General features: G+C 39.0%; 1 protein-coding gene across 9 annotated transcripts in view; it reads right to left on the bottom strand.

Annotated features, from left to right (window-relative positions):
* The window catches only part of cadm1a (cell adhesion molecule 1a), a 333568-nt gene that overhangs the window by 23326 nt on the left and 296532 nt on the right, over nucleotides 1-13710 (bottom strand). For 6 of the 9 annotated variants that reach the window (XM_018689297.2, XM_018689298.2, XM_051078413.1 and 3 more), the window contains one exon: nucleotides 6477-6509. The exons of 2 other annotated variants lie outside the window; for them this stretch is intronic. In XM_018689297.2, coding sequence (XP_018544813.1) covers nucleotides 6477-6509 — 33 coding nt within the window. Of the gene's footprint in view, nucleotides 1-5995; nucleotides 6088-6476; nucleotides 6510-13710 lie in introns of those variants that run through there. One more of the 9 variants, XM_018689300.2, reaches the window with a different exon arrangement.

Below are 13710 nucleotides of genomic sequence, written 5' to 3'. Positions count from 1 at the left end.
AACAGGCCATGATGGGTCAAACATGATTGTTGTGGACAATTTTAAAAAATCTGGATTTGACCTGAAAAAGAGTCCTCAGGTATAAATTACATGTAATTGGAGATGTCTCCTCTTCTGATACAATTCAGATGACATGTGCACAAGAGTCCTTGATATACAGTAGCTACAAACCTGATTTATTGTTTAAAGAGCCATTTCTGCTCTAATAAAACCTGCTTGTTTGGGGTCATAATTGTGTTAACTAAAGCTTTGTAATCAACTTATTTGCTCCTTCCTTTAAAATGAAGTGGAATAGCTTTAGTTGACTCTGCTATTCTGTTATATGAACATTCACTGCATGCAGCTCGCTCTACAGTTTTTGTTTTGCATGAACGCCTTTAACTCTGCAGGTCCCACAAAATGATTTTGTACCATAAGAGCTTCCAAGAGCCAGAAGTGCAGTGGTGTTTATCTACATGCATAATAAAATCAGTCATTATGTCTGAGTTTTTAGTTTCTGGGTCTCTCTCTCATTTCAGCATCAGAGCTAAAGCTTAATTTATAGGAACAAAATGTTTCAACACCCACTTCTCCAGTCCACTGGCAGCTCATCTCGGAGCCTCTTCTTTCCTCTGCTGCATGTTTAATTTGTTCCCTCCTGCCCTCCATACCTCTTCCCCTGTACCTGGCCTATTTTAGAGGGAAATGGACAATCTTGGGAAGAACCTTCGAGCTCAATAGTGTCTCGGCTTCCTCTCTCTTTTAGACACGACAAGCGGGGCATCACTATGGCAACAACATTTGAGAGGATATCGGGAGCCAGCCGGTCAGCGCTGATGCTTTTCTAACAGCCTCTGACTTGCTGTCACACACTGGGCGTGGAAATACAGACATGAATTTGAATTTTATTAATACATCTGGATTTTTGGAGATTGCTCTGTGAAACCCAAAATTATTCATTATAATTTTAAATGACATTTGAAGGGAGCACCAAATGAAATGCACTTAGCTTTCCGAATCGATTTAGACAAAATAATCACATATATTTAAAAAAAAAAATACAAGTTGTACAGTTAGTGAAGGTGAGATTTGGGCAGAGGGTGCCTCTGGGGTCCAACCAAGGTTCAGAGTGAAAATGGTAATTCATTAAAAAGACACAATGGGCTTGGTTGCTGGGAGAACACAGGGTAAGACTGTGTCCAATTCAGTTTGCTTTTGCTGGTGCTAATGAAAGAAAGCACATACATGTATTTCCCCTATCCCTAAAATTCATTCACCAAAATGCACTGAATGCATAGAAGTCACATATTAAGTCTCATTTTGAAGCTGCCCTCAGGAGTTTGTATCTGGTTTGTTTCTTCTTTGTGCTCTGTGCCATTACAAATACACAAGGGGAAAAAAAAAAGAAAATTAAGCAGCCCAACTGCTGCTCACAAGTCAGACACTTAATACTCGTGTTCATGGTAATGAAGGAACATGTCCCTTAGTGCACTGGTGTTGCACATCAATGTGTTTTAATAGGTTCTAAACAACAAAGGACGTCTGCGGCACAGGGGAATAAGCCATTTCACTATTTGGCTGCACAGACAAGGCTTGGATCAATTCACTGTTAGTTTTGGTCTTTTCATGTGATTTGTTAACAATAAGAAAAGTATCTCAACAGACTTGGCTTTAATGTAATTGTTGCTCTTAAAATGCCTGTGCTCAAAAATATTGTAGTAGGTATTTGTGAAATCTGAGCGCTGAACATCTGCATGTAAACACAATATATCCTTTGATTTCCTGCCTTTCTCCAGGAACCTGCTTTCTTGTTTCTTGTTTGTGTGTAAACATATTCACAGTCAAAGCAGAAGTTCTCCCAGCTACACTGGTTAGGGGTTAATTAGGTAAATGGCTGCATTTTATACCAAGCGCTTCACTATTTGCATCTAATTCACCTGTTCACACACGTACGCACACACTTGATTGAACCACCAACCCTGTGATGAGTGGATGACCCCCTCTACATCCTGAGCTGCAGCAGTCCCTGATTATTTTGATTAAGCGTGCCAGTTAGTCGGAACTGTTAATAATATTGACTACTGTTAATTCAACCTATTAACTTGCTTTAATCAAACGTATCTGTTATTATTATCATTAGCTGCTGCGTTTCCATGGTATCAGGCCTCTGTGAAATGTGGCCCCTGATAAGCAAATTAAACACTTAGAAAAGTATTGTTATATCCTCTGCACAGTTTGCTCAATTGCTTCTTTAATTTCCTAACTTTCTTCAATACAGCCTCCCTACTGTAACTCTCTGTGGAGACATGTTGTTGATGTTATTATCACTGTATTGCCAGTCACTGACACATCAGCGTCAATATTCATTGAATCTGGGCTTGAAATCCAAGTCATTACAAAGTGATTCACTACTTATTGAATGACTGTCTATATTTAGTACTCAGGCTGGACTCCCACAGGGGTGACTGGCTAATACAACCTCTCCTCAGGAGTGTGTGTAGGTGTGCACAGACTGTGGCTGATTGGCATCTGCAACTCTCCTGTTTATTTTACACCTGTTAAAGTGAAGCAGCTTGATGCATTAGCATATGTACAAGCAACATGGGAAAATTTAGAAAGACAGTTTAGAAAATAATTTGGAAATTGGTCTAAAATTTTAAAATACTTTAAGGGAGATCCAGCGAGGATAGGATCTGATGTGTGACAGTTCATTTTGCAAAGAGAAAGAAATACTGATTCAAAATGGGTTTGCACCTCCAGGACATTACAAGGACTTATATTTCACCTGCATTTGAATTAAATTTATGCTAAAATGCTGACCTTGATCACTCTCACAGTAAAGAAGCTCATTGTTGTTAACCTCTGTAAAGCTGCTGCATTTATGGTTTTATCTTCTAAAGGGGGAAAGGTGCAGAAATATTTACAGAATAAAGCAGTTTTGAGGAAACAAGGAAAAATGAACAAGATAAATTTGATGTCGAGAATCTGATCACATCTACAACAAGAAATGCTGTTGATTATTACAGGAAAAAAAAGGCATTTCATGGTTTATCAACTGGTACAAATAACAAAGTGCCTGATATTTCCACTGAAAACCTCACATCAGAAAATGCCTTATGGAATAGATGAATGTTAATTATATCTAAATATTCAATACAACACCTGAACCTTCCACTAATGTATATTCATCAAAGTGTATGCATATTAATGAAATCCCAACTCCATCAATCCACCGTGCAAATCCATTCCTCTGGTTTTAGCCCATCTTTTTTTTGCCCTTTTCAAATATTTTAAGAGAAGGAAATCGTGTCAATGAATATCCATTTTTTCCTGTCTACTTTATTTTAAACAAATCAAACTGATGTATAACAATGCAGTTATTAGTGTCACTTGGCTTTTAGACTGCCACCAGGCTTAAATGCAGAGTTATGAAACAGGGTAGATCTAATACCTGCTCCTCCTGCATTTACTGTAAACAGGAGATGTGAGCAAAGTCAGACAGTGACAAGTTACAAAAATCTCTTAAGCATTTTCACTGAATAATTTATTCTTAAATGCTCCCTTCTTAAAAAAACACCACATATTATTGTCTTTTTTGATATAGTGAATTTCCAGTAATGGAGCATCATTATCATTCATTTAGGGTTGTGTGTCTGTCCACCTTCTGAATATAATTCCAATATTCACTCACTTTTAGCTCTGTTTTTGGTCTCTACCAACTCCTGAGGGAAATATAAGACTCTTAAGCTGCTAAATGCTCCAGAATGTCTCCAGCTGTGTCTGTCTGTTGTTCTGTACTGAGCAGGGAGTGTACAATTGGTTTTAAGGGTTTTTTCTCTGAAAACAGCTGCCTGTAGTGATTGAAAGTTCCTCTGTGATAACAGTGAGAATGAACCAAAACAGCAGAGTTTTGTCCGGTCAGCTAAACAATGACCTGAAACTTACTATTAAACTCCATAAAGCAAAGGGCAGCTATATTTGAGTGATCTATATGGAATTCAGTTTAGGCAGCTGAAGGTATTTAACTGTATGCTCAAACCTAAAACTCCCTGAAAAATGCATTTTTAAGGAGAATCTTAAGGAGCTTCATACAGCTTGTTACTGGCTTTGTAAACTTGGTTCTGTGCTGCTGCCGCTCACTGCATTTAGTCCGAAGCATCGTCTAGTAAAACTTCCAGTAAATATAAATACCATATTCATGATGCATCACTGCAGTTAATTACTAACATTTAAAAAATGATTATGAGCTGAGACACAACATCTGGGGCAACCATTCAAAATCTCATAAACACATTTCACAAAAAGAAGAATAAAGCATCTGTGGTTTGGCCAATACAAGCTGCCAACATCATTCACAAAGAGGAAACCTCACTGCACACATGTCAACATTATGTCAGGAGGCACTTCAGTTGCCTGAATTTTCACCATCATATAATCATCCCCTGCAAATTGTGAAGCTTTGTTCCCACACAACCACAACAACTGTGGCAAATGGAAGGATCTGTCACTGACATTCTCCATGGGAATTGACTTTCATATTAAAATAGTGCTCTTCACTAAGACTTCCAACCTGCAGCCACATCACATGCAACACTAACGATCTAGAGACTCAGGAAAGTGCACAGTAAAAACATTCCCTGAGCAATGGAAATATGAAATAGCTTTGCCAGTCAATCAGCTAATGTTTGCAATTTATCTTTCTACTTTCACACAGTAAAATATGAATACAATATGGAGGTGCACAGATCCATCTGTGCCTAGCTTTTGCACTCATGTATAAATTGCAAATTTAATTGTAAAATTGTAAGTACAAGAGGTATGACTCATGCTATATACAATATAAGAATTATTCAAATTGCACAAGAAAAAACATTCCCATCTGAAAAATGTCCCCACCACTTTTACAAAGAAACTTCTCATTCGCTCCCATTGACAGGTGTGAATCATCATAATTCATAATTCCTGTTCTTCTGAAGGCAGTTATGTTGTTTACATCTCACACCGCTCAATAACCCCCATCTGACCCAAGTGAGGATGGAATACCAACCAGAAAAAGTAGGCGTTTGCAATGGGCAAGAATCATTGTGTGTCTCCTGGTTCGTGGTAATCTGATTAGTGTGTTTGTCGACCTGTGTGAAAATTTACATGATTCATATGCCTAAATAAAATGACTAAATTACCACAGACAGGAGGCGCATGATTCATTTTTTCTCAGCAAAAGTGAGCACATGCTTTTTAGAAAGCTTGTGACCACACGTTCATGAATTTGTTCACACAAATTATGAAACTAAAAAACAATAATAATAATGATAAAAAAAATGCAAATTAGATAAAATGAGAAAATTATGTGTATCATCTGTTGTGGAAAATTCTCTGCAAATTACTCAGAACATTTGAAATAACACAGGGTTGAGGGTTGCAGTTGATATTGGGTAAGAAGCTGTGTACACCCTGGACAAGTCACCAGTCTGTCTCAGGGCGGACACATAGAGACAAACTATTCATACACACATTCACTCCTTCGGGAAATTTAGAGTCACCAACTAACCTGCATGTCTTTGGAAGAAGCCGGAGAGAACCCACACAGGCACAGGGAGAACATGCAAACTCCACATAGAAAAGCCCTGGATGAACTGGGGATTGCACCTGGAACTTTCTTACTTTGAGATGCTAACCGCTGCACCACTGTGCTGCCCTTGATGAGTAATATGTATATTTATTAATCTGGATTGTATAAGTGACCCAATGGTAATCTACCAGAGCTAGAAAGAGTCAGGGTCGACCTCAACTGCACCCTGTATGGTAACCTCAAGAACAGGTCACTATGACATGACATCAGTCCTCATTTCTAATCCTAAAGAGCTGAAGATTGTCTAAACAGCAGCCGTGTGGTATATTTAGAACACTACAGTTACAAGGCATACAGAGCAGCAGAAACACAAAGTGAATAACTGATAAACTTTTATGTTTTATGCTAATTTACTTTCACACATCTTCATTCAAATTAATGAAAATGAGGAAATGAAGTCTATTTTTGCCTCCACACAAAATCATGCTGTCGATATAATCAGTCCTGCCCTCAGAGTGGGTTTTATTCCTCTGTGGCACCTTCAGGGAAACAGAGTAATTGGTTAGTTGGAGCAACCATTTCACAAGAGCAGTTCCAGCGAGGAGAATTTTTAAAATTAAAAAAAGAAAAAGAAAGAAAGCCTGTTTATGGTATACCTAGCTCTATGCAGTGACAAGAGATATAAACATCTTTGTGGTGCAATTAATTCAACAACAATAAAACTCTTACTGACTGTTACTTGGCAGGTTGCTAAGCTGCATCAAAAGACATTTCAGTGTGATCAATAAATGACTGATACAAGAGACACAGCTTACATTTCCAGGCTGAGCAGCCTGAAACAATAATGCAACAGTAAAAGTAGGCATGCTGCAGAGACAGGATACACTTTAACAAAAAGAGACATAAAGAGGAAAGTAGAGATACCAACCATGAGCTGCAGGTTCAGTGCTGGGCGCAGTGTCTGAGCACACAAGGAGAGGACATTGCAGTTGTGGAGGGAGGTGTGGAACAGGAGGAACAGCATGCAAATAAAGGAGAAATGGGGGAGGAGGCAGGGAGGGAGTGGGGCAGGGGGAGAAAACAAATGACACCCATAAGCAAGCATTCAGAAGACCAGAACATGACAAAAGACATAAGGCTTAAGGGAAATCAAAGGGAACCAAAGGCAGTGCAGAGATAAACAAAAGCTTACGCACACATACGCACACAAACACACACACATACAAATATACTTTCCACTGCACACACTGGACGTTCCATTCAGCGGAGTGTGGCTACTGCTTGAGGAGATATGGATGAAACTATTATCATGTACTGTTGGCAGCTTTGGTGTAGAGAAAAGACAAACTATCAAGAGGACATAATTGTGCAGCTGTCCTAATTTGACAATGTATGACTTGGAAAACACTTTACTGTCTATTCACAAAAGGGAATGTTTTGCTACAGGATGAGATATCCACCAAAATGATTTGACGGCTCTTACTGCTTCACTTTTCAAACTTACTTTTAATTTTAAATGTCGTTTACTGTGGTGGCTGTGGTTGGTGACCTTACATTTTACTATGAGCACCCCCTGATGTCCTCCACTGCAAATCCAGCCAGCTGTTGGATTCCATGTTTCAGAATGAACTGCAGCTTTTCATTGCAACTCTGTGTTTGGTTGAGATTCATCAACGCAACCACTGAGACCAGCTGCATTAATTATGTTGATTTTAAACCAGACTCGACCAATGTACACAACAGAAACGAATCACAGCCCGACCCTGTATAACTACAATGCAAACTACTACACTCCACTGTAATATAGCTAATGGAAACAGACTTGTACCTTCCGGGGAATTAAATGCTGTGCCGGAGTAAACATAGAGTGTGCCAAACACTTTTGAGGTAGATGCTAGCCCACCAAAAAATGGGGATTGTCTGAAAACACACATGGCTCTCAGTATCTATCACAGTATGTCTGCATTAAAGTATCAACCTTTTAACAAAGTAAAAGCTCTGAAATTAAAAAAAGCTCACAACGTTTGTTCAAGTCCAGAATATGAGCAGGAAAACACACAAAAAGAGATGATGTTCAAGGGCAGTTTTAACAGCCACTGTTTAATTTCAGGAGGCTAAATGTACGTTAGTGTTCCTTGCATTTCCTTGGCCTTCTGTTTCAGCAGAGTCATGAGAAAATGCACTGGGCCTCTGAGGACCCATTTCTCTACAATGAGTGAGTAGTTGAGACATGTCAGTGCTAAATGATGCCACAGGCCAGTCAGTAGACTGACAATTTGTATATTTGGTTAAAGTACACCTCAGTAAAAACAGCATTATCGACAGAATTAATTTTTCTGTTATTTTGGGATGTTTTTATTCTAATTTGCTGCTGCGACTGCTTGTAGCTCAAAACAAGATTAGTAAGTTTGCAAGAAATTTGGCCTTAACTCAGGCTTGATGATGGCACACAGTAAGCTCATTTCAAACACGATTAGCTCACCTTGGCAACTTTTGCCAAGTTCAATACAAATTATCAATAAAAATGTGCCCAATCAGCTTGTTGGATGCTCATTACAGGATCCCACCATAGACAGAAGCGCTGCGTTGGTGTTTATGTGATATGGTAATAAAGATCACACGGTGACATTTTTACAAATCAGTGGAATTACTTTGCTTTCCATGATAATTAGGAGATACACAATATGAAATGTTTGCAGCAAACTGATTTACTTGATATGGCTTCAGTGTAACCAGTTAATGTTGACCAGTTATCAATACTGTGTGATATTTACAGTTGCGTGTTAATTATGTTGACATTCGGTGAGACAGAACAGGGTTCTTGACATAAAGACCAAGGACCGATTTTTCTATCTAAAGATTCTACACCTGAACACACACTGTGCACCTGTTATCCTCACTGCAATGTAAATTTACAATAAAGCCAAATCAAATATAATACTATACTGCCTCTGTTAATTTCCATTACTATATATTAACTAATTTTATATTAATGTGTGGAAACATCTGTATATAAAAGGAGCCAAAAGTACGCAGAGGCAGCAAGGCAAGTCAGTGTTATCTGACTTACACTCACCTTTAATCAAACCACTTTACAGGTAACAAATATCAGACGTTTGACGCTGAGACCTAAGTTTATTTTGAGATCGAATAATGATTTATGGTTGAAATGCTCAGACTGTGAACAGCTCATCTCTCCAAAAGGGTCAAATCAAATTTTTAAGTAGGACTGATCCAAGTGATGAATCCGACAGCATTCTCAGTTAAATAGTTGTCAGAGAAACAACATTTAAGGTCATTTGAACCACACTTTGACTAAATGAGGACTTGGTGCAGAGGAATTAGGACAGCACTTGAGCCATGACTGATGACATTTCTCAGATCCATGCAGAGTACAGACAAGAATGCAGCTTATATATATTAAGAGATAATGGGGAAATGGCTGAGTGGAGTGGATTTTTAATTTGATGAACTTTAACATTCAACAGAGCAGTCCAGCAACCACATGATCTATGATCTTGCTCTGAGGCAAAACATCTCAGAGGAAAACAATGACCTTCTTTGTTATATCTCTGCCTGCCTCTTGAAGACAGTAAAGTACTAGTGTTCACTGGTTCAAAAATGTTGAATGAAGCCTCTGTCCCCCTGTAAGCCTCAGTCAACAGAAAGTGGCCTGCTAAACCTCATCACACTGTGGGTGGCAGCCTTGTGGGACCATTCAGTATGTCTGCTGCTGAGTGATTGCCTGTACATTTCTGAGCAGCCTCCTCCTCATCAACCATCTCTGACTTCACAGGTCAGAGACATGGGCAGTGTCCTCACTGACATTCACAGACATGATGTGGACACAGCTCCACGACTAGTTACCACACTTCCCATGAGCCCTTTGGAGACTCACTGTGACATGACATCCAGCTCAACATGCAGAGATAACTGCATGTCAATCATAATTATACTGGCAGAAATGCATTAGGTGGAACCCTGCGGTACTGAAAATGCCAACAGACTGCTGGGTGTCCCCGCTGGCTGCTAGATTACTTTTTTGTTGGATCCACTTTTTTCGACCTGCCTTCTGTACTCTGGTTTTAGTTTGTGATTTCCTATATTTTCCAGAGTTTTCCAGAAATCCCCCACAGAGCTCTGTTGATAGAGAAACTGTATCTCTTTCTTTTCAACAATACATTTCTCCTTGTAAGAACTGATGAATGTTGGTGCAAAACAGTAAACCCAGGAAGAAACTCTGTTTCTGAGTCCAGAGAAACTACAGCAACAAATACTGATGGCTGTTTTTAGTCACTTTAACACTGAAAGAAACTCTGCAACAAACTAATATAATAGATTGGATGGCAACATCACGTCGGTTCACAAATATCTCAGCAATGACTGGATGGATTTCCATGAGGTTCTGTACAGACATACATGGACCCTAGAGGATGAATCCTGAAGACTTTGGTGAGTCCTCTAGTGCCACCACTAGTTCAACATTTTGTTTTTTTAGTGACATGTCTTGATAACGTTTGGATTGAACACCATGTAATGACTTTGTTGATCCCCTGAAGTTTTCATTTGTCCAAAACCTTGGTTTCAGACCACATACCTGCAAAATGAATGGCATTTCCATCAGCCTCAGCTGTGCTTTGTGTTGAATGCTAATTAGCAAACATTAAGATGCTAGCATGCTAATCTAAAATGGTGAACATGGTAAACTCTGCGAGCACATTAGCATGTTGATGTGATCACGATGTTTACCATACTAATCATTAATTAAAATCACTGCTGTGCACCACAGCCTCACAGAGCTGCTCACAGTTATAGACATAACTATTGACTAGTTTGAAGACAGAAAAAACAATTCCAGACTGTGTTAGAGTATCAGATATACAGATATACAGTACTCTGTATCTTTTATCTTTGAAACTGAGTAAACTAACCCACATGTTTGACTGGACCAAGAGATGAAACCATCTCTTCATTTAGCCAGAAATGGGTTTTGGCTGAATATGCACAATCCAGCAGTTATCTGAACACAGTTTGCAGTGTAGCAGCTGTAATGTAGTGTGAATATGAGTGTATGTGTAAATACTGAGTTGAATTGTTGCAAATCTGTCTTTACTGCTGCTACTTTTCAAATATTGTGTGCCTCCTGGTCCTGCTTTATGAGCTTCATCTCCTTTTGGCCATTGCGTAGCACAGTAATACCTCCAGCAGACAATATACTTCCACATTAAGAAGATGTGTTGGGCTCCAGACTAGTGTTTTCCATGATGCTGAGTGCTATAATATCATTGATGCTCTCTTAGGGCTGTATGTCACATGACGGCAGTTATTGTGTTGCTATTGACCTTAATCAAATTAGTTATAGCTGGCTGGCTCCAATTTTAAAATGGACAGGGAACCAAACAGAGCAAAGTGGGGACAATATTACACATTATCTGGCACGCTGTGTGCATGTGTTAGACAGGAGAATGTGAAGTGGAGGCCCATCTAAATCCATAAAATCTTTAAGTCACTTCACCAGATGGTGTTGATATAATTTAAGATGCTGACAAATCTAATGGATATTTGTTTCTCTTCCCTTCCCTTACCTGTTTTATTGTGCTGTCTAGAGCGTGGGTTAAATCAATTGGTGGTCAGCACCATTTATGGTCTTTCATCAATTAAAGGTAATGCCAGCCTGCTGTCTGATTGTTTTATTTGCACAAGATACACATTTATTATCATTTTTTTACTCAGGGATTAAGTGGCATTGTTCATTCGGTGGTGTGTTGAATTAGCGAACGATTAGCCATGTTGTGTTGATGGAGGAGAGAGGCGATATGGTGACAGATATAAAATGTGTGGGAGGATGAATGTTGAATCTCTACCACGACAGCAGAGAATTTGTACTTTTGGGGTCGGCTCGTGGTTCACAAAAGACCTCCTGTTGGCCCTGACTACCACTAAAAAGATAATAGACTGCTACCCCTGAGGAGAGAGTGCAGCACAAAATGTTGCCTTTCAAGGAAAATGTGTCTTCCACACTGACATAGAAATGGCAAAAAAAAGAAAGAATATGAGCAGCCAAGCACATGGGAAAAGAAACAGAGGATACCAAAGAAGGAGAAAATGAATATTTAGCTCCTGAAAGGTGTTTGGAGAAATATAAAAATGTCAGGTGACTGTGAATAGAAATTAATAATATGTCCCAATTACTTGAGTTGGTCAGCACAAATTTATTTAGTCATGAAAATAGCAATTTAGTCATTTCCCCATGTCACTTTCTAAACCCTGCCAAGCACTTAAGAGCCATGTGTTGGGGCTCTAATAGATTTTTTAAAGTGCTCTATTCTGTCCCTCTAATGGGAAATTGATAAAAAAAAAAAAAAAAACCCTCAGTCCTACTCTGATAGATTCATTTGGCAGTGGGTCTCTGATCTGTGTGGCACACTGTGGGTAAATGAAATCAAATGGCAGAGCGTATTATGGCCATATGAGTCTGCTGCCTTCAATCTATATACACAGTAATAACAGAATGCCCCTGATAGTTGGAAGCAAAGAGAGGACATCTGGCAGAAACTGTAAGTGGGTTGTTTCAACCTGAAAATATTGGTACTGAAGACGTGAGGTTTGCTTTATCAGGTGGAGCACACATAAGTCCTGTTCTCAGGGGACTGAAATAACTTGCCAATACACTGTAGTTATTTTTAACTGCAGAGACTGTCGTATATTACAATTCTCCTGTATTTCAGCAAAAAACCCCTAGGTTGTGATTTCCTCAGCATTTTATTTTTGTTGAATTATTTTAATCTTACTCTGTCATGAAATGTGCAGGTGGTCTGAAGTAGGGTAGACAGCAGAGTCTCTAAAAACAGAGATATTATTACACACGACCATGTTCTTTTGTGGCCGAGGTTCCACTTGTAGGTCATGTGATGACACACAAGCCACCTTCATTCGCCAACCGAGACTGTGAGATACTGCCGAAAGCTCCAACAACCTAGTGAGTCAACTTGGACTTGAAGTTATTTTGTCTCAAACTGTTCTCAAGGTCAAGAATGAACTTCCAGACTCAAGCATTTGAAATAGTTTTATATCAGACTTAGCAGTGAGAGTTAGAGAATAATCATCCTGGCAATCATTTATATTGGTTATGATAATACTGTGCTTACCAAAGTAATTGCTGATATCTGGGAACACTAAGACATTGCTGCAAGTTTCTCATCCAGTGGGGAAGAAAACACAAGCAGGTGGAAAACCGACTGCTTCTGTCTCTTGCCCTTTTGGACTTTTTAAAGACATTGCTGCATTTCCATTTTTCAAAAAATTTGATGAGTTCAATTTAAATTTTTTCCTCTGTCATGAAATGTGGAGGCAGCAGTAGAATGTTATGCTGAAAGACAAACTTTCAAATGCAGTTTTGCACAAATTTCACGTTGGGTTTTGCTAAATCAGAAACAACAGAGACAAATGATAACAGATGTCATTATGTGACTCGAATGCAGACGTTACAATGCCACACAATGATGGGACAGGATAATGGTACAATGAGTTCCCCCTCATTTCCAACGATTCTCTTGTTTTGCTTTGAAGACACAATCACAAAGCAACCTGGCTCAGAGTGAGTAGAGTGGTACATGCTGTATATAGTGCAAGAACAAACTAGAATTACTTCCTCATAGTTGTATGCCTCCGCCTTCTGTCCATCATTGACTATGCCACAGCAGGCTACTGGTCAAACCAGACCAACTATGGATACAGCAGCAGAACCCATGTTACCAGCTGAATTGAGCAAAGGCACAATTTACTGCTCATGAATTCAACTTTTTCTTTGTAAGAAAATACTGTGTTATTTCTTCTTTTTAAAGTTGCACACCTTCACTTTCATTCATTCACTAATTTAAGTGCAAGTAGTCTTTATCAAATATACATCTTTAGTATTGTTATTTACCTATAAAGTAACTATTATTCTCAGCAGGCACATTAGAAATAAGTGTGATCATTTTGCAAATCAGCAGAGATCTCAGCATGGATCAGTCAGGATAGCTATAATCAGACCAGGCCTGTGCAGACTCTACACTCCTTGATCTGAGGCAAAGGGGCTATCAATCAGCCTGCATAGATAGGTATTCTCTTTAATCCAATCAGATGGCATAATCAAGCACAATGCCTGTGATTTCTGCCAG

Source organism: Lates calcarifer, linkage group LG20, assembly GCF_001640805.2.
Source record: "Lates calcarifer isolate ASB-BC8 linkage group LG20, TLL_Latcal_v3, whole genome shotgun sequence".
In the NCBI taxonomy this organism is placed as follows: Eukaryota; Metazoa; Chordata; class Actinopteri; family Centropomidae; genus Lates; species Lates calcarifer.
Note: the sequence above shows the minus strand (reverse complement) of the source record. Positions and strands in the feature narration are given on the sequence as shown.